At 42.7% G+C, this 21,712-nt stretch overlaps 2 protein-coding genes across 4 annotated transcripts in view; one reads left to right on the plus strand and one right to left on the minus strand.

Annotated features, from left to right (window-relative positions):
* The window catches only part of LOC115156269 (tubulin alpha-4A chain-like), a 131,488-nt gene that overhangs the window by 60,557 nt on the left and 49,219 nt on the right, over nt 1-21,712 (plus strand). The gene's annotated exons all lie outside the window — the stretch shown is intronic.
* The window catches only part of ptprna (protein tyrosine phosphatase receptor type Na), a 74,812-nt gene that overhangs the window by 12,440 nt on the left and 40,660 nt on the right, over nt 1-21,712 (minus strand). For all 3 annotated transcript variants that reach the window (XM_029702047.1, XM_029702044.1, XM_029702045.1), the window contains 7 exons: nt 20,802-20,933; nt 20,387-20,421; nt 19,955-20,253; nt 19,312-19,398; nt 17,931-18,010; nt 14,118-14,182; nt 3,791-4,000 (listed from right to left, as the gene is read on the minus strand). In XM_029702047.1, the coding sequence (XP_029557907.1) occupies nt 3,791-4,000; nt 14,118-14,182; nt 17,931-18,010; nt 19,312-19,398; nt 19,955-20,253; nt 20,387-20,421; nt 20,802-20,933 (908 nt within the window). The remainder of the gene's footprint in view (nt 1-3,790; nt 4,001-14,117; nt 14,183-17,930; nt 18,011-19,311; nt 19,399-19,954; nt 20,254-20,386; nt 20,422-20,801; nt 20,934-21,712) is intronic.

Genomic DNA, 21,712 nt, shown 5'->3' on the forward strand with positions numbered 1-21,712 from the left:
AAATAAGAATTTGACCCCCTCTCAATCAGAAAGATTTCTGGCTCCCAGCTGTCTTTTATACAGGTAATGAGCTGAGATTAGGAGCACACTCTTAAAGGGAGTGCTCCTAATCTCAGTTTGTTACCTGTATAAAAGACACCTGTCCACAGAAGCAATCAATCAATCAGATGTCAAACTCTCCACCATGGCCAAGACCAAAGAGCTCTCCAAGGATGTCAGGGACAAGATTGTTGTCAGGCGTGCTATCTTCGAATTCCCTGCCATAAATCAGCCAAGGCGCAGCGTGCCGGTAGTTCCACATATTTTATTAGTGAACCCGAACAAAACAAGAAACAGGTGAAACTGAAACAAACGTGACGTTCTGGGGCTGCTCAAACACAAGCTGCACAAAAACAAGATCCCACGAAAACACAGGGAAAAACAGGCTGCCTAAGTATGGCTTCCAATCAGAGACAACGATAGACAGCTGCCTCTGATTGGAAACCATACCCGGCCAAAACATAGAAACAAAAACATAGAATTCCCACCCACCTATCACACCCTGGCCAAACAGAGAAAACACTGCTCTCTTAGGTCAGAGCGTAACAATTGTAGACCTACACAAGGCTGGAATGAGCTACAAGACCATCGCCAAGCAGTTTGGTGAGAAGGTGACAACAGTTGGTGCGATTATTTGCAAATGGAAGAAACACAAAAGAACTGTCAATCTCCCTCGGCCTGGGGCTCTCAATGATCATGAGAACGGTAAGGAATCAGCCCAAAACTACACGGGAGGATGTTGTCAATGATCTCAAGGCAGCTGGGACCATAGTCACCAAGAAAACAATTGGTAACACACTACGCCGTGAAGGACTGAAATCCTGCAGCGCCCGCAAGGTCCCCCTGCTCAAGAAAGCACATATACATGCCCGTCTGAAGTTTGCCAATGAACATCTGAATGATTCACAGGACAACTGGGTGAAAGTGTTGTGGTCAGATGAGACCAAAATGGAGCTCTTTAGCATCAACTCAACTCGCCGTGTTTGGAGGAGGAGGAATGTTGTTGCCTATTTCCCCAAGAACACCATCCCCACCATCAAACATGTAGGTGGAAACATTATGCTTTGGAGGTGTTTTTCTGCTAAGGGGACAGGACAACTTCACCGCATCAAAGGGACGATGGACGGGGCCATGTACTGTCAAATCTTGGGTGAGAATCTCCTTCCCTCAGCCAGGGCATTGAAAATGGGTCGTGGATGGGTATTCCAGCATGACAATGACCCAAAACACACGGCCAAGGCAACAAAGGAGTGGCTCAAGAAGAAGCACATTAAGGTCCTGGAGTGGCCTAGCCAGTCTCCAGACCTTAATCCCATAGAAAAACTGTGGAGGGAGCAGAAGGTTCGAGTTGCCAAACGTCAGCCTCGAAACCTTAATGACTTGGAGAAGATCTGCAAAGAGGAGTGGGACAAAATCCCTCCTGAGATGTGTGCAAACCTGGTGGCCAACTACAAGAAATGTCTGACCTCTGTGATTGCCAACGAGGGTTTTGCCACCAGGTACTAAGTCATGTTTTGCAGAGGGGTCAAATACTTATTTCCCTCATTAAAATGCAAATAATTTTATAACATTTTTGACATGTGTTTTTCTGGATTTTTTTGTTGTTATCCTGTCTCTCACTGTTCAAATAAACCTACCATTAAAATTATAGACTGATCATTTCTTTGTCAGTGGGCAAACATACAAAATCAGCAGGGGATCAAATACTTTTTTCCCTCAATGTATCCTTTCATTTCAATTTAAGCTATTAAATCAAATACTTGCTACAAAATAATGCTCAATATGTGGAGCATTGAACAGTCAGCCCTGTGCAGACTCTGCCACGAAGATACAGAATCAATGTTCACAGGCACGACGCAATGTGATTAACATGAAAGGCTGGGGGTCTCAATCATGGTGATGACGATCATGATGAGGCCTAACCTGTCCCAGAGTCTAATACTGAGGGCTACAAACAATTGAAGTCAGTCTAATACTGTGGGCTACAAACAATACATACACCTTAGCCAAATACATTTAAACTCAGTTTTTAACAATTCCTGACATTTAATCCTGGTAAAAATTCCCTGATTTTGGTCAGTTACGATCACCACTTTATTTTAAGAATGTGAAATGTCAGAATAATAGTAGAGAGAATTATTTATTTCAGCTTTTATTTCTTTCATCACATTCCCAGTGGGTCAGAAGTTTACATACACTCAATTAGTATTTGGTAGCATTGCCTTTAAATTGTATAACTTGGGTCAAACATTTCGGGTAGCCTTCCACAAGCTTCCCACAATAAGTTGGGTGAATTTTGGCCCATTCCTCCTGACAGAGCTGTTGTAACCGAGTCAGGTTTGTAGGCCTCCTTGCTCGCACACACTTTTTCAGTTCTGCCCACAGATTTTCTATAGGATTGAGGTCAGGGCTTTGTGATGGCCACTCCAATACCTTGACATTGTTGTCCTTAAGCCATTTTGCCACAACTTTGGAAGTATGCTTGAGGTCATTGTCCATTTGGAAGACTCCTTTGTGACCAAGCTTTAACTTCCTGACTGATGTCTTGAGATGTTGCCTCAATATATCCACATAATTTTCATACCTCATGATGCCATCTATTTTGTGAAGTGCACCAGTCCCTCCTGCAGCAAATCACCCCCACAACATGATGCTGCCACCCCTGTACTTCATGGTTGGGATGTTGTTCTTCGGCTTGCAAGCCTCCCCCTTTTTCCTCCAAAATAATGATGGTCATTATGGCCAAACAGTTCTATTTTTGTTTCATCAGACCAGAGGACATTTCTCCAAAAAGTACAATCTTTGTCCCCATGTGCAGTTGCAAACCGTAGTCTGACTTTTTTATGGCGGTATTGGAGCAGTGGCTTCTTCCTTGTTGAGCGGCCTTTCAAGTTATGTCGATATAGGACTCGTTTTACTGTGGATATAGATACTTTTGTACCCGTTTCCTCCAGCATCTTCACAAGGTCCTTTGCTGTTGTTCTGGGATTGATTTGCACGTCTCCTTCCTGAGTGCTGCATGGTCCCATGGTGTTTATACTTGTGTACTATTGTTTGTACAGGTCTTGGCTGATTTCTTTACATTTTCCCATGATGTCAAGCAAGGAGGTACTGAGTTTGAAGGTAGGCCTTGAAATACATTCACAAATACACATCCAATTGACTCAAATTATGTCAATTAGCCTATCAGAAGCTTCTAAAACCATGACATCATCTTCCGGAATTTTCCAAGCTGTTTAAAGGCACAGTCAACTTAGTGTATGTAAACTTCTGACCCACTGGAATTGTGATACAGTAAATTATAAGTGAAACAATCTGTCTGTATACAATTGTTGGAAAAATTACTTGTGTCATGCAGAAAGTAGATGTCCTAACTGACTTGCCAAAACTATAGTTTGTTAACAAGAAATTTGTGGAGTGGTTGAAAAATGAGTTTTAATGACTCCAACCTAAGTGTATGTAAACTTCCGACTTCAACTGTATAAGGCTCTAGACTCGCCTACCCGGTAGTCAAAGTGTCAGGTTCCAAATGGCACCCTATTCCCTATCTAGTGCACTACTTTTGACCAGCCAAATGGCACAATATTCCCTATCTAGTGCACTGCTTTTGACCAGCCCAAATGGCACAATATTCCCTATCAATTGCACTACTTTTGATACAGGCCCATAGCGCTCTGGTTTAAAAAGAAGTGCACTACATGGGGATTAGGGAGTGATTTGGGACACACTGGAAGTGTCTCCTCTCCTCTACCTGGTAGTCAAAGTGTGTCTCCGGTCCTCCCTCGGGTCCGAGGCCCAGTTTCCCTGAGGCCGGCTGCTGGGCGTGGTGTCTGAGACAGGCGATGGTCAGCGCTACTACCACCACCCCGCCCACACACGCCATGGACACCAGCGTCAGTACCAGCCCACTGGAGCCCTCCCTCACCCGCGTGGCATGGGGCAGCCCATGACCCTCGCTCCTCTGTGGGGGAGAGAGAGAAATAGAGAGGAGAGAGAAGAATAGAGGGGAGAGAGAGAGTAGGAGGAAGAGGAAGAGAGAGACAGAGAGGAGAGAGAGTAGGAGAGAGAGAGAGAGAGAGAGAGAGAGTAGGAGGAAGAGGAAGAGAGAGACAGAGAGAGAGAGAGAGGAGAGAGAGAGAGAGGAGAGAGAGAGTAGGAGGAAGAGGAAGAGAGAGAGGAGAGAGAGAGAGAGGAGAAAGAGGAAGAGAGAGAGGAGAGAGAGAGAGGAGAGGAAGAGGAAGAAGAGAGAGGGAGAGAGAGGGATGGAGAGAGAGAGTAGGAGAGAGAAGAGAGGAGGAGAAGATAGAGACGAGAGAGAGAGAGAGGAGAGAGAGAGACAGAGAGAGAGAGAGAGAGAGGAGAGAGAGAGAGAGAGACAGAGAGAGAGAGAGACAGAGAGAGAGGAGAGAGAGAGGAGAGAGAGAGAGACAGAGAGAGAGAGAGAGAGAGAGAGAGGAGAGAGAGAGTAGGAGGAAGAGGAAGAGAGAGACAGAGAGAGAGAGAGAGGAGAGAGAGAGTAGGAGGAAGAGGAAGAGAGAGACAGAGAGAGAGAAATAGAAAAGAGAGAAAAATAGAGGGGAGAGAGAAGAATAGAAGAAAGAGGAAGTGAGAGAGAAAGGAAGGAGAAAGGAGGGAAAAGGTGATTATTATTTATGTCAACAAAGATACTTGTTTGTTTATTGAGATGTTAAGAAGTTAGTTCTCTTCAGAGAGTTGACTATAATGATGTCTGTCTCTTCCCCACTCGTAATGATAGAGCAGGACCAGAAAAAGGACAGCGAAAGACAGCTGTGAACTAGCAGCTGTTAACTACCAGGTGTGAAACAGGGAAGAGACTCAGGGGGTATGCTAATTTGGTAGAGCAGACCTATCTCACTCTATTAAATGAATCAAAGCAGGATATTTTACATTGGGCTAGAAATTCAAAAGGAAATGTCCTCCTGTGTGCTACCTATATCCCCCCACTAGAGCTAAGGATGATGTTAAAGAGTTTAAATATTTTATTTAACCAGGCAAGTCATTTAAGTACACATTCTTATTTTTCAATGATGGCCCACCCCGGCCAAACCCTCCCCTAACCCAGACGACGCTGGGCCAATTGTGCGCCGCCCTATAGGACTCCCGGTCACGGCTGGTTGTGATACAGCCCGGGATCGAACCAGGGTCTGTAGTGACGCCTCTAGCACTGAGATGCAGTGCCTTAGACAGCTGCGACCACTCGGGAGACAAGAAGTATAGCCAATTGGAATTTTGTGGTTTGTATATTTTATCATTTTATTTAGGATACCATCAACACCACAGGCCTTTTTGGGTTAGAGGCTTTGTATTTTGTCCTGTAGTTTATTCAAATCAAATCCAATGTTATTAGTCACATGCGCCAAATACAACAGGTGTAGACATTACAGTGAAATGCTCACTTACCAGCCCCTAACCAACAACGCAGTTAAAAAGAAATACGAATAAGAATAAGAGATAAAAGTAACAAGTAATTAAAGAGCAGCAGAAAAATAACAATAGCGAGACTCGATACAGGGGGGTACCGGTACAAATCCAATTTTGATAAACTCCCATATCTATTGGGTGAAATACCACAGTGTGCCATCACAGCAGCAAGATGTGTAACCTGTTGCCACAAGAAAAGGGCAACCAGTGAAGAACAAACACCATTGTAAATACAACCCATATTTATGTTTATTTATTTTCCCTTTTGTAAATGACATTTGAAATGTCTTTATTCTTTTGGAACTTTTGTGAGTAATGTTACTGTTCATTTTTTGATTGTTTATTTCACTTTTGTTTATTGTCTATTTCACTTGCTTTGGTAACGTTAACATATAATATAACATTTGGGGCGGCAGGTAGCCTTGTGCTTAGAGCTTTGGACTTGTATCCGAAAGGTTACTGGATTGAATCCCCGAGCTGACAAGGTAAAAATCTGTCGTTCTGCCCCTGAACAAGGCAGTTAACCCACTGTTCCTAGGCTATCATTGTAAATAAGAATTTGTTCTTAACTGGCTTGCCCAGTTTAATAAAGGTAAAACATATATATTTTTTAAATAAATAAAGCCCATTGAATTGAGAGAGAGGTATAGAGATACAATAAAGGGGGCTGTAAAAATGTAAAATGAAGTGGGAGAGAATGATGAAAAGAGAGCCCCCCCACTGTCTGTTGATGTTGCCATGACGTCTGAGATCCTCAGTGGGGGAGGACAGAGCCAGGTGCTGTCATGGCAACAGAGAAATGCTCGGTGTAACGAGTGGTCATCATGGGGAGAAGAGAGGTGACACTCTAGTGCTACAACCTACACCCCCTGGACATTCAACTCAATGCTTTCCCTCTCCAGTCTCCACTCATTTCTCCTATCTTCCTCTGAGACTCTCTCTCACTCTCTCCATCTCAGCCCTTGCCTCTCCTCCTTTCTCTCTCTCTCCTTGGAATGTTCCCAGGGAGGGGGGCAGTGTTTGAGTGAACTATGAGACAGAGGGGACGGGGGAAGGGGGTTCAGACTGGGGCTCCTCATAAAATCTTATTTACAATGACGGCCTAGGAACAGTAGGTTAACTGCCTTGTTCAGGGGCAGAACGACAGATTTTTACCTTGTCAGCTCAGGGATTTGATCTAGCAACTTTTCGGTTACTAGTCCAACGCTCTAACCACTAGGCTAACTGCCGTCCCTCCACTCTAACCACTAGGCTACCTGCTGCCCCTACACTCTAACCACTAGGCTAACTGCCGCCCCTACACTCTAACCACTAGGCTACCTTCCGCCCCTACACTCTAACCACTAGGCTAACTGCCGCCCCTACACTCTAACCACTAGGCTACCTGCTGCCCCTACACTCTAACCACTAGGCTAACTGCCGCCCCTACACTCTAACCACTAGGCTACCTGCCTCCCCTACACTCTAACCACTAGGCTACCTGCCGCCCCTCCACTCTAACCACTAGGCTAACTGCCGCCCCTCCACTCTAACCACTAGGCTAACTGCCGCCCCTCCACTCTAACCACTAGGCTAACTGCCGCCCCTCCACTCTAACCACTAGGCTAACTGCCGCCCCTCCACTCTAACCACTAGGCTAACTGCCGTCCCAGGGCAGGGAAAACGAACTGGTTGTGGACAAGAGGACAAATTCCCCCTACGGCCAGACTGGAGCAGCCTGACAAACATGGAGTCTAGCTGGGGTACAGGGAGGGATGAGGGGTGAGGAGAGGGAGTGAGGGGGTGTGGAGGGGTAAGGGGTCGAGGATGTTAGGAGAGGAAGTAGGAATTAGGAGTTGTAGAGGCAATGGAGAGATGGGATAAGGTTCTGAGTGGTAGGGACTTAAGAGTTAGCAATTGAATATAAGGAACAAATTACTTTTTTAAACATTTGATTTCTTACCCCAGTTAACCCAGTCAGTATAACATGTCTTACCCCAGTAAACCCAGTCAGTATAACATGTCTTACCCCAGTAAACACAGTCACTAACACAGCAGTATAACATGTCTTACCCCAGTAAACCCAGTCAGTAACACAGCAGTATAACATGTCTTACCCAGTTAACACACAATAAAACAATTGATTATAATCAATACATTTTTAGAAAGTAAAAGTGACCAAATGGTGAAGAATGATTAGCTGTTAGACGCAGGGCCAGTAGCACATTACATCATCGCCTCTTCAATCACAGGGCTGCACTGACCCTGTCACCACAGTAACCACCCACCTGTCACCACAGTAACCACCCACCTGTCACCACAGTAACCACCCACCTGTCACCACAGTAACCACCCACCTGTCACCACAGTAACCCCCCACCTGTCACCACAGTAACCACCCACCTGTCACCACAGTAACCCCCCACCTGTCACCACAGTAACCCCCCACCTGTCACCACAGTAACCACCCACCTGTCACCACAGTAACCCCCCACCTGTCACCACAGTAACCCCCCACCTGTCACCACAGTAACCCCCCACCTGTCACCACAGTAACCACCCACCTGTCACCACAGTAACCCCCCCACCTGTCACCACAGTAACCCCCCACCTGTCACCACAGTAACCCCCCACCTGTCACCACAGTAACCACCCACCTGTCACCACAGTAACCCCCCACCTGTCACCACAGTAACCCCCCACCTGTCACCACAGTAACCCCCCACCTGTCACCACAGTAACCCCCCACCTGTCACCACAGTAACCCCCCACCTGTCACCACAGTAACCACCCACCTGTCACCACAGTAACCCCCCACCTGTCACCACAGTAACCCCCCACCTGTCACCACAGTAACCCCCCACCTGTCACCACAGCAACCACCCACCTGTCACCACAGTAACCCCCCACCTGTCACCACAGCAACCCCCCACCTGTCACCACAGTAACCCCCCACCTGTCACCACAGCAACCACCCACCTGTCACCACAGCAACCACCCACCTGTCACCACAGTAACCCCCCACCTGTCACCACAGTAACCACCCACCTGTCACCACAGCAACCCCCCACCTGTCACCACAGTAACCCCCCCCCACCTGTCACCACAGTAACCCCCCACCTGTCACCACAGTAACCCCCACCTGTCACCACAGCAACCCCCCACCTGTCACCACAGTAACCCCCCACCTGTCACCACAGCAACCCCCACCTGTCACCACAGTAACCCCCCACCTGTCACCACAGTAACCCCCCACCTGTCACCACAGCAACCCCAACCTGTCACCACAGTAACCCCCCACCTGTCACCACAGTAACCCCCCACCTGTCACCACAGTAACCCCCCACCTGTCACCACAGCAACCCCCCACCTGTCACCACTAGCTGAGGGAGATAACACAGAGCACTCGCAGTACAGACGGACTGTTTAACGACTAAAAGGACTGCGGAGCGTAGGGTAGAGATACTGTTGTTTCTAAACACCATCTCCAGCGGTCTTTATTACTGTCTTTTGATTGACTTCTGCCTAGCTCGTACTGTAAAGTATGAACATAATAAATGTGAAGACAATATTCTTATATTTATTGGTGGTGTTTCCTGATCAATCTGCCATTAGGTGATCTTCAGCGCATTTAAGGACATCTGAAAATGTCACGGCAATTTTGTTATTTCTAAAGCCAACCACCATAATATACAAATAAAAATGTTAGAATTCTTATTTACAATGACGGCCTAGAAACAGTGGGTTAACTGCCTTGTTCAGGGGCAGAACGACAGATTTTTACCTTGTCAGCTCGGGGATTCGATCTTGCAACCTTTCGGGTTACTAGTCCAACGCTCTAACCACAAGGCTTCAGTATTAAACAGTATTAAACATCATTAAACGGTATTAAACAGCATTAAACATCATTAAACAGTATTAATGAGTATTAAACAGTACTAAACATCATTAAACAGTATTAAACATCATGTAACAGTATTAAACATCATTAAACAGTATTAATCAGTATTAAACAGTACTAAACATCATTAAACCGTATTAATCAGTATTAAACAGTACTAAACATCATTAAACAGTATTAAACAGTATTAAACATCATTAAACAGTATTAAACAATATTAAACAATATTAAACATCCTTAATCAGTATTAATCAGTATTAATCAGTATTAAACAATATTAAACAGTATTAAACATCATTAAATAATTTGAAACATCATTAAACAGCATTAAACCTCATTAAACCTCATTAAACAGTACTAAACATCATTAAACAGTATTAATCAGTATTAAACAATATTAAACAGTATTAAACATCATTAAATAATTTGAAACATCATTAAACAGCATTAAACCTCATTAAACAGTACTAAACAGTATTAAAACATATTAATCAGTATTAAACAGTATTAAACCTCATTAAACAGTACTAAACAGTATTAAACATCATTAAATAATATTAGACATCAGTAAACAGTAATAATCAACATTAAACATTTTTAAACATTATTTGACACAATTAAACAGAAACTTCACTAATTCAATAGGGCGTTGGTATATTATAGAAACATTTCCGCTTTCTTCTGTAACCAATAAGCACTTAATTCAAGTTGTTCCTTTGGATCAGCATAATGCATTCATAAAACAAACACTTTATAATGCACATTTTGATTGAAAATTAACTGCCTAGTTTGAAATGATAAAGGTGTGTTAACGAATAGGGCGTAAAAAGCTAGGCAATTCATTATTATTATCGTTACTATTATTGTATTAATATTAGGCTATGTTATTAGTCTGTACTATTATTGTATTAATATTAGGCCATGTTATTAGTATGTATTATTATTGTATTAATATTAGGCCATGTTATTAGTATTTACTAATATTGTATTAATATTAGGCCATGTTATTAGTATTTACTATTATTGTATTAATATTAGGCCATGTTATTAGTATTTACTATTATTGTATTAATATTAGGCCATGTTATTAGTATTTACTATTATTGTATTAATATTAGGCCATGTTATTAGTATTTACTATTATTGTATTAATATTAGGCCATGTTATTAGTATTTACTATTATTGTATTAATATTAGGCCATGTTATTAGTATTTACTATTATTGTATTAATATTAGGCCATGTTATTGGTATTTACTATTATTGTATTAATATTAGGCCATGTTATTGGTATTTACTATTATTGTATTAATATTAGGCCATGTTATTAGTTGTCACGTCCTGACCAGTATAGGGGTTATTTGTTATTGTAGTTTGGTCAGGACGTGGCAGGGGAAATTTGTTTTATGTGGTTCGGGCTGGTTGTATTAGTAGTTGGGTGTTTGATTTATTGTTCCGGGTTTTGGGCACTGTTCTGTGTTAATGTATTTCTATGTTTAGTCTAGTCATTTGTATTTCTATGTTTGGTTAATTGGGGGTTGGACTCTCAATTGGAGGCAGGTGTTTTCTAGTTGCCTCTGATTGAGGGACCTATAAATAGGTATGTGTTTGTATTGGTATTTGGTGGGAGATTGTGCTGTGTATAGCTTTGTGCCTTACCGGCCTGTTATTCGTCGTTGTGTATTTTGTGTTTGTTTTGGTTCACCTTCTTTGTCCTCAATAAAAAGATGATGAGTGCACATATTCCTGCTGCGTTTTGGTCCACTCTACCCTACGACATCCGCGACATTAGTATTTACTATTATTGTTTTAATATTAGGCCATGTTATTAGTATTTACTATTATTGTATTAATATTAGGCCATGTTATTAGTATCTACTATTATTGTATTAATATTAGGCCATGTTATAGTATTTACTATTATTGTATTAATATTAGGCCATGTTATAGTATTTACTATTATTGTATTAATATTAGGCCATGTTATAGTATTTACTATTATTGTATTAATATTAGGCCATGTTATAGTATTTACTATTATTGTATTAATATTAGGCCATGTTATAGTATTTACTATTATTGTATTAATATTAGGCCATGTTATAGTATTTGCTATTATTGTATTAATATTAGGCCATGTTATTAGTATCTACTATTATTGTATTAATATTAGGCCATGTTATAGTATTTACTATTATTGTATTAATATTAGGCCATGTTATAGTATTTACTATTATTGTATTAATATTAGGCCATGTTATTAGTATTTACTATTATTGTATTAATATTAGGCCATGTTATAGTATTTACTATTATTGTATTAATATTAGGCCATGTTATAGTATTTACTATTATTGTATTAATATTAGGCCATGTTATAGTATTTACTATTATTGTATTAATATTAGGCCATGTTATAGTATTTACTATTATTGTATTAATATTAGGCCATGTTATAGTATTTACTATTATTGTATTAATATTAGGCCATGTTATAGTATTTACTATTATTGTATTAATATTAGGCCATGTCATAGTATTTACTATTATTGTATTAATATTAGGCCATGTTATTGGTATTTACTATTATTGTATTAATATTAGGCCATCCTCTCTTCATGACAGCATACATTGCTTTTATTCCTTTATTTTGTATGCTGATAATGTGACGTTTCTGCCTCCTGTCCTGAAGATACAGGCAACGAGGACCAAAACGTCTCTTTTTACAAAAATAATTTAACAATAGTAGGAAGCTGCGCTTGTATCTTCTAACATAAAGCCTATTTCTGAGTTATACAATAGCATTACACATTATTAACTGGAAAGTGGACTTTTCCTACTATACCAACAAGGACAAATAAAGCTTATTTCTGAGTTATAGCATTAGGATCAACTGCTCCATCTCTCCAGGATCAACCGCTCCATCTCCATCTCTCCAGGATCAACCGCTCCATCTCTCCAGGATCAACCTCTCCATCTCTCCAGGATCAACCGCTCCATCTCTCCAGGATCAACCGCTCCATCTCTCCAGGATCAACCGCTCCATCTCTCCAGGATCAACCGCTCCATCTCTCCAGGATCAACCGCTCCATCTCCATCTCTCCAGGATCAACTGCTCCATCTCTCCAGGATCAACCGCTCCATCTCCATCTCTCCAGGATCAACCGCTCCATCTCTCCAGGATCAACAGCTCCATCTCTCCAGGATCAACAGCTCCATCTCTCCAGGATCAACTGCTCCATCTCTCCAGGATCAACCGCTCCATCCCCATCCCTCCAGGATCAACCGCTCCATCTCTCCAGGATCAACCTCTCCATCTCTCCAGGATCAACCTCTCCATCTCCATCTCTCCAGGATCAACCGCTCCATCTCCATCTCTCCAGGAACAACCGCTCCATCTCTCCAGGATCAACCGCTCCATCTCTCCAGGATCAACCGCTCCATCTCCATCTCTCCAGGATCAACCGCTCCATCTCCATCTCTCCAGGATCAACCGCTCCATCTCTCCAGGATCAACCGCTCCATCTCTCCAGGAACAACCGCTCCTTCATCAAATGAGGATGATGTGAAGCGTAAAACATTAGATGAGCTCTCCTTCTTCCACTCCTGATGTGTGACACGACAAGTCCTGATACCACTAATAATCCTGGAAATAGCCTCTTGGAAAGGAGGGTTTGGGATTTCAGCAAAGGATTACAGACATGTGAATCAAATAGGGTGGACCGACACACAAGGAAAGAGGAGGGCAAGGTAGTGAAACGAAAAGAGAAAGGGAATGGAACGACTAAAGTTTTAGAAACTTTAGTGTGTTTTCTACCAATTATATGCATATCCTAGCTTCTGGGCCTGAGTAACAGGCAGTTTACATTGGGCATGCTTTTCATTCGGAAGTCAAAATACTGCCCCCTACCCAAGAGAGGTTTAGTACTTTACACCATTGGTCTGCTATACAAATTGATGAAAAGTGGTGTTGGGGGAAAAACATACAACATTATACAATCCATGTAGACAAACAAAACGTGTACGGTTAAAATTGGCAAAAAACACAAACATTTCTTCCCACAGGGCCGGGTGGTGAGACAGGGATTGTTATATCTGGGTGACAGGGATGCAGCTTAAGCCTCACCCTCTTCAACATATATATCAACGAATTGGCGAGGGCACTAGAACAGTCTACAGCACCCGGCCTCACTCTACTAGAATCTCAAGTCAAATGTCTACTGTTTGCTGATAATCTGGTTCTTCTGTCCCCAACCAAGGAGGGCCTACAGCAGCACCTAGATCTTTTGCACAGATTCTGGTCAGACCTGGGCCCTGACAGTAAATCTCAGTAAGACAAAAATAATGGTGTTCCAAAAAAGGTCCAGTTGCCAGGACCAGAATTACAAATTCCATCTAGACACTTAGAGCACACAAAAAACTATACATACCTCGGCCTAAACATCAGAGCCACAGGTAACTTCCACAAAGCTGTGAACGATCTGAGAGACAAGGCACGAAGGGCCATCAAAAGGAACATAAAATTCGACATAACAATTAGGATCTGGCAAAAAATACTTGAATCAGTTATAGAACCCATTGCCCTTTATGGTTGTGAGGTCTGGGGTCCGTTCACCATCCAAGAATTCACAAAATGGGAAAAAAAACAAATTGAGATTCTGCAACAATATCCTCAGTGTACGACAGACAGAGAGAGACAGAGAGAGACAGAGACAGAGAGATACAGAGAGTGTGTGTTTGTAGAGTTATACTATACCTCTCCCACACCAGTCTGCAGGATCTTCAGTCCTGTCTCAGACTCCAGAAAGGTCTTCTCAGACACTGACAAAACCACAACAAACAGAGCCAACAGTTATCATTCATGAATATATTGACCTAAGACAGGGATTTTTTTTTTACTAGGATTAAATGTCAGGAATTGTGAAAAACTGTGTTTAAAAGTATTTGGCTAAGGTGTATGTAAACTTTTGACTTCAACTGTGTATATAAATTCCCTGTCTTAGGTCAGTTAGGATCACCACTTTATTTTAAGAATGTGAAATGCCAGAATAATAGTAGAGAGAATGATTTATTTCAGCTTTTATTTCTTTCATCACATTCCCAGTGGGTCAGAAGTTTACATACACTCAATTAGTATTTGGTAGCATTGCCTATAAATTGTTTAACTTGGGTCAAACGTTCCGGGTAGCCTTCCACAAGCTTCCCACAATAAGTTGGGTGAATTTTGGCCCATTCCTCCTGACAGAGCTGGTGTAACTGAGTCAGGTTTGTAGGCCTCCCTGCTCGCACATGCTTTTTCTATGGGATTGAGGTCAGGGCTTTGTGATGGCCACTCCAATACCTTGACATTGTTGTCCTTAAGCCATTTTGCCACAACTTTGGCAGTATGCTTGGGGTCATTGTCCGTTTGGAAGACCCATTTCGACCAAGCTTTCTATTTTGTGAAGTGCACCAGTCCCTCCTGCAGCAAATCACCCCCACAACATGATGCTGCCAACCCCTTGCTTTTCGGTTGGGATGGTTTTCTTCGGCTTGCAGGCCACCCCTTTTTCCTCCAAACATAACAATGGTCATTATGGCCAAACAGTTTCAAATTTGTTTCATCAGACTAGAGGACATTCCGCTAAAAAGTACGATCTTTGTCCCCATGTGCAGTTGCAAACCGTAGTCTGGCTTTTTTATGGCGGTTTTGGAGCAGTGGCTTCTTCCTTGCTGAGCGGCCATTCAGGTTATGTCGATATAGGACTCGTTTTACTGTGGATATAGATACTTTTGTACCTGTTTCCTCCAGCATCTTCACAAGGTCCTTTGCTGTTGTTCTGGGATTGATTTGCACTATTCACACCAAAGTACGTTCATCTCTAGGAGACAGAACGCGTCTCCTTCCTGAGCGGTATGACGGCTGCGTGGTCCCATGGTGTTTATACTTGCGTACTATTATTTGTACAGATGAACGTGGTACCTTCAGGCATTTGGAAATTGCTCCAAAGGATGAACCAGACTTGTGGAGTTCTACAATTTCTTTTCTGAGGTCTTGGCTTCCATTGATTTTCCCATGATGTCAAGCAAAGAGGCACTGAGTTTGAAGGTAAGCCTTGAAATACATCCACAGGTACACCTCCAATTGACTCAAATGATGTTAATAAGACTATCAGAAGCTTCTTAAGCCAAGACATAATTTCCTGGATTTTTCCAAGCTGTTTAAAGGCACAGTCAACTTAGTGTATGTGAAGTTCTGACCCACTGGAATTGTGATACAGTGAATTATGTGACATAATCTGTCTGTAAACAATTGTTGGAAAAATTACTTGTGTCATGCACAAAGTAGATGTCCTAACCGACTTGCCAAAACCAGGGGCGGAAATCCCGGGTGGGACGGGGGACACATGACCCCCCCATCCTGGGAAAAATATGATTTGTCCCCCCTAATATATCACTGAAACATAACTTTGTAATTTAAATAATATTAATAATACGCGATGAAAGCAATTGTGCTGGTTATAGACACTTAATAGCGTGTTTTTAAGTTTCAAAAGATTGCGACCCCCCCACCCTTTTCCTCACAATGGTTTGATCCACTGGCAAGGTAACAGAGGGGTCGTAGCCACTGTCTGAAAGGCACTCAATGAACGTAACTGACGTGAGGTTAATCCAGTCAATCGCGCACACACACTAGCTGAATATGCAGAGCTAGCGCGCAAATATTAACTATTAAGCTAGCTAGTACCTATTCCATTTATGTGGCCTCGTCAAAGACGGAATCTTTGCTATCGTCAATTTATTCCGAGATCAGCATGCAGATTATGTAAGTTAGTGCTTCAAAGTCCCTGTGACAAGGTTAGCGATAAACAGAAGTCCAAACTGAACAGAAATACACTCTCTTCTACCATTGTCTTGAATATATTTAATGGTCTCGTTGCAAAAGCTAAATTGTCGCAAGGGAACTTTTATTTATTTATTTTATTTAACCCGGGTAGCAAAGATTATAGCAAACACCACTGAAACTGAATTGGTGCTCGCTAGCTTTGCAAATTCAGCTATTGTTGGAAGCCAGCCAATATGAAAGAAACTATTAAAATTACAAAAGGTTGCAGCATATGTTGTGTAAATGGTGAACTCATACAGCTGTCAACTCTTGTCATTTTAATCCGTTTCACATTTGCGAGCTACCTTTTAGATCGAAGCCCAAATAGAATGATAAAAGATAAGATGATAGAAGCCCATCTCCTACTGTAAATAACCTACTGTAAATAACCTACACACTGTGTGTGTGTGTAGCCAGCCAGCCAGGTAGAAAAATGGCAGAAAAATAAAAGACGGACATCAGAGTATTTTTCAGTACACTAAAACGCAAAGTAAGAACCCTAGTAGCCTAATATCTCAAAGACTAGTTGATAAAATGTTCATAAGAAAGAAATGAAATTCTAATGGAAATGTTTCACAATGATGTCATTAGGCAGAGCAGGCAACAGATGGCACACAGATAGCAGAGTTGGGGACAGATATGCAGGGACAGACTGGCAGAGACAGGGAGTCTCAGGTAAGTTTGTTGAGTCTTTGTTTGGCAACATTATGAAAGGTTCTCCATTTTTTTTACTTGTAAAATAGGAACATAATTGGAAAATGCCATGGATACCCCCACTCTCAACTTAAACTGGTGACTGAACTAAGATTTGTTAAAGGCAATGGTATTGCTGTTGTGATTAGTTGTATAGTTTTGGGTACCGGTAGTTAGGAGTACGGCAAACACCTTATTTCTTTGGTTCCTCAATATACATTTACCATATTACAATGTAGGCTATGTGTTACAGCACTACTTTTGGTGTCCCCCTCAGGAATTGCTCTTGAGAAAATTTCATGTAATTGTCCCCCCAAAGTTGATATCAGATTTTCGCCCCTGGCCAAAACTATAGTTTGTTAACAAGAAATTTGTGGAGTGGTTGAAAAACGAGTTTTAATGACTCCAACCTAAGTGTATGTAAAATTCCGACTTCAACTGTATATATATATATATATATAAATAAAAATGTAAAAGAAATGGTTGAGTTAAATTAGAATTTTAGTTTTGCATGAAATGTAGGGATTAGAAAATGACCAGAGCCCAGAATGTCAGAGAGCAGTCTGGCTGCTGATAGAGGCTGCAATACAAATGACAGAGCCATACGGACCCAGGGGAAAAGTAGTGCACTATATATGGAATAGGGTGCCATTTGGGACAAAAAAAACAAAAGAATGCATCGCAGACCCAGTTTCATTATCTCTGTCTGTCTGTCTTTCTGTCTCCCTCTTGTGCAGCATTCTAATCTGAGAGAGAGACACAGACAGACAGACAGACAGACAGACAGACAGACAGACAGGCAGGCAGGCAGGCAGGCAGGCAGGCAGGCAGGCAGGCAGGCAGGCAGACAGACAGACAGACAGACAGACAGACAGGCAGGCAGGCAGGCAGGCAGGCAGGCAGGCAGGCAGGCAGGCAGGCAGGCAGACAGACAGACAGACAGACAGACAGACAGACAGACAGACAGACAGACAGACAGACAGACAGACAGACAGAGAGGTTCTTTCTCACCAGCCTTCTCAGTCACGTCCTCTGCAGTCATATTCTGAGGGTTCTGTCTGATCCTGAACGTAAGGGCTGGACCCACAACACTGGAGCAACATAACAAATAGGGAAACAGTTATTATTGACTTATATACTGCCACACACAGTCATACAGGCAGATGTATACATCTGGCCCTTCTTTGGACACTGTGTTAACTAACCTCCAGATGAGCTTCAACGCCATACAACACTCCTTCCGTGGCCTCCAACTGCTCTTAAACGCAAGTAAAACCAAATGCATGCTTTTCAACCGATCGCTGCCCGCACCTGCCCGCCTGTCCTGCATCACTACTCTGGACGGTTCTGACTTAGAATATGTGGACAACTACAAATACCTAGGTGTCTGGTTAGACTGTAAATCTAGAATCAGCTTCCTATTTCGCAAAAAAGCCTCCTCCACTCACGCCGCCAAACATACCATAGTAAAACTGACTATCCTACCGATCCTCGACTTCGGCGATGTCATTTACAAAATAGCCTCCAACACTCTACTCAGCAAATTGGATGCAGTCTATCACAGTGCCATCTGTTTTGTCACCAAGGCCCCATATACTACCCATCACTGCGACCTGTACGCTCTCTTTGGATGGCCCTCGCTTCATATCCGTCGCCAAACCCACTGGCTCCAGGTCATCTATAAATCTATGCTAGGTAAAGCTCCGCCTTATCTCAGCTCACTGGTCACGATAGCAACACCCACCCGTAGCACGCGCTCCAGCAGGTATATCTCACTGATCATCCCCAAAGCCAACACCTCTTTGGCCGCCTTTCCTTCCAGTTCTCTACTGCCAATGACTGGAACGAATTGCAAAAATCACTGAAGCTGGAGACTTATATTTCCCTCAATAACTTTAAACATCAGCTATCTGAGCAGCTAACCGATCGCTGCCGCTGTACATAGCCCATCTGTAAATAGCCCACCCAATCTACCTACCTCATCCCCATATTGTTTTTATTTACTTTTCTGCTCTTTTGCACACCAGTATTTCTACTTGCACATCATCATCTGCTCATCTATCACTCCAGTGTTAATCTGCTAAATTGTAATTACTTCGCTACTATGGCCTATTTATTGCCTACCTCCTCATGCCATTTGCACACACTGTATATAGACTTTCTTTTTTTTCTATTGTATTATTGACTGTACGCTTGTTTATTCCATGTGTAACTCTGTGTTGATGTTGTTTTTGTTGCACTGCTTTGCTTTATCTTGGTCAGGTCACAGTTGTAAATGAGAACTTGTTCTCAACTGGCCTACCTGGTTAAATAAAGGTGAAATAAATCAAATGAAAAAAAAGACACATACACACAAGACACATACACACACACACACACACGGTGACGGTACCTGATGTTGATGAAGCTGCTGGTAGTCAGGTGAATTCTCTCTGCCAGTAGTTCCAGTAGTTTCACCCCATCATACAGACTGAGAGGACTGGAGAACAACAACGACAACAATGACAACGACAACAACAACATCAACAACGACAACGTTCAATTAAGACATTACATTCATCAACAAACATATGCCCTTAGAGTCTAGACTCAACATTATAATATTAAAACATCCTGCACTGCAGAGCTAATGATATAATTGACTTATGCAGTATCATTTAGATGTGTAAAAAAAAGCCAAGTATCAGTATTAGGGACTAAGGTACGAATCCTAACTTTACAGACAGCATGAATGACTAAGGTTCAAATCCTAACTTTACAGCCAGTATCAAGGACTAAGGTACGAGTCCTAGCTTTACAGACAGCATGAATGACTAAGGTTCAAATCCTAACTTTACAGCCAGTATCAAGGACTAAGGTACGAGTCCTAGCTTTACAGACAGCATGAAGGACTAAGTTTCAAATCCTAACTTTACAGACAGTATGAAGGACTAAGGTATAAATCCTAACTTTACAGCCAGTATGAAGGACTAAGGTATAAATCCTAACTTTAGTGTGTGTATAAGAGATCCACACAGTAAGTTACCAGAACTGACCTCTGGTTGGTGACGATGTATCCATACTCCTCCCTGGCGGCTGTTCCCCTCTCAGCAGCTGGTAGCCCTGCTGGGACACTGGAGCTTTTCACCTTTCCTTTCACATCCTCCACAGAGACAGAGGGACCCTTGGCCGTCACACTGCCCCCTATAGGTGCTTTGAGGGTGGGACTAGTGGCAGCAGGGGCCAGGGTAGGGGCCACATCAGCTACCGAGGTAAAGGAGGGAGAGGGGACAGGGAGGGGAGCGTTCTCTCCCTTGTTGGACACGGTGTCACTGCTTTTAAGCATCTGCTGTTTCTGTGTAGCGGAAAACCCAGAGACACCAAGAGACAGGACAATGACCATGATAGCAGCATTATAATATATACATCATATTATACATGTCATGCAATACCACTTAGTACTGTATTTCTGCACTATCTGAACATACCTCCTTCGGTGTGATCGGATCATTGGTAAATGGATCTGAAAAAAGAAAATACAGAGAGCATTACAATGACTTACAGGAAATGACTAATGTGTAATTCATTCATTATTCATTGATATTGAATGACTACGCGTCCTTCTGTGTGCAGACAGATGTACCGAGCTGGCCTTGTTAGGCATCCACCATAGTTTTTGGAACTGTGCTGAAAAGGACTGATCCACCGTCCTGACCGCTCATGAGAACAGGATGGTCCAACAAGGCAGGAAAAGACTAATTTGAGAAGAGAATATTCGAGCCAGAACAGTTGTGAGTCAGATCAGAACAATGGTTCTCAGCCTGCATCAGCTGCAGCACCACGGTTAGACAGACGGACGGACGGACGGACGGACGGACAGACAGACAGACAGGTCTGTAGTACCTGCGTTCTCCTGGTCCTCTGCCTTCATCAGTTGTAGTACCACAGCCAGTCTGTAGAGCTGCTGGGGGGTCAGGTCTCTAGGATCAACACCGTACATCTCCAGGGTCTCCACCATACGCTGTAGGATAGACTCTACACAGACAGACACACAGACATGACAGGTTAGTCTCAATAGACTGTCAGGACCAGGTTAGTCAGAAGAGATAGCATGGCCAGGTTAGTCAGAAGAGATAGCACGGCCAGGTTAATCAGAAGAGATAGCACGGCCAGGTTAGTCAGAAGAGATAGCACGGACAGGTTAGTCAGAAGAGATAGCATGGCCAGAAGATGTCAGTATTAGCTAACACACACACACACACACAGACATAGGACAAGTTTCCCGGGACAAAGATTTCTTCTAGTCCTGGATTACAAGCAATGCTCAGTGTAGAATCTTCAGTGCACAGTGTCGCATGCTTGATCAGTATCCTGGACCTATTAGAGTGTTCTGATAACAAAGAGAGATCCACTTACTTCACCAGACTGCATGGTACAATGGTGGATGGAATTTGAATGGCATTGCTATGGGTGGAGGCAGTCATGGATGCCAGGGGAGGACAGACTTCCCTCCGAAAAATGGACCATTGTATCGTGAAACAGAATAATAATAATGTATCTCACAGGAGAAATCATCCTAGTGAGCGAAACAGCGCCCCTCTGTCTTTCTACCTGTAGCCCATCTATCTGATGCTGTCTGGTCAAAAAGAGTATGACATTGTTGCCGCCCGTGCCATTGAACGCAAGGGAAGTCAGCGAGCATTTGGCCTCCCTTGATAAAAAATAAATAAAATAATAGCCAATCAGCGTTGAGCTAAACTGAGTGAACTCAGCTGTGAATGGTCCTGGCGCACCACAAAAGTGTCAAGGGGAAG

Source organism: Salmo trutta, chromosome 20, assembly GCF_901001165.1.
Source record: "Salmo trutta chromosome 20, fSalTru1.1, whole genome shotgun sequence".
NCBI classification, from domain to species: Eukaryota; Metazoa; Chordata; class Actinopteri; order Salmoniformes; family Salmonidae; genus Salmo; species Salmo trutta.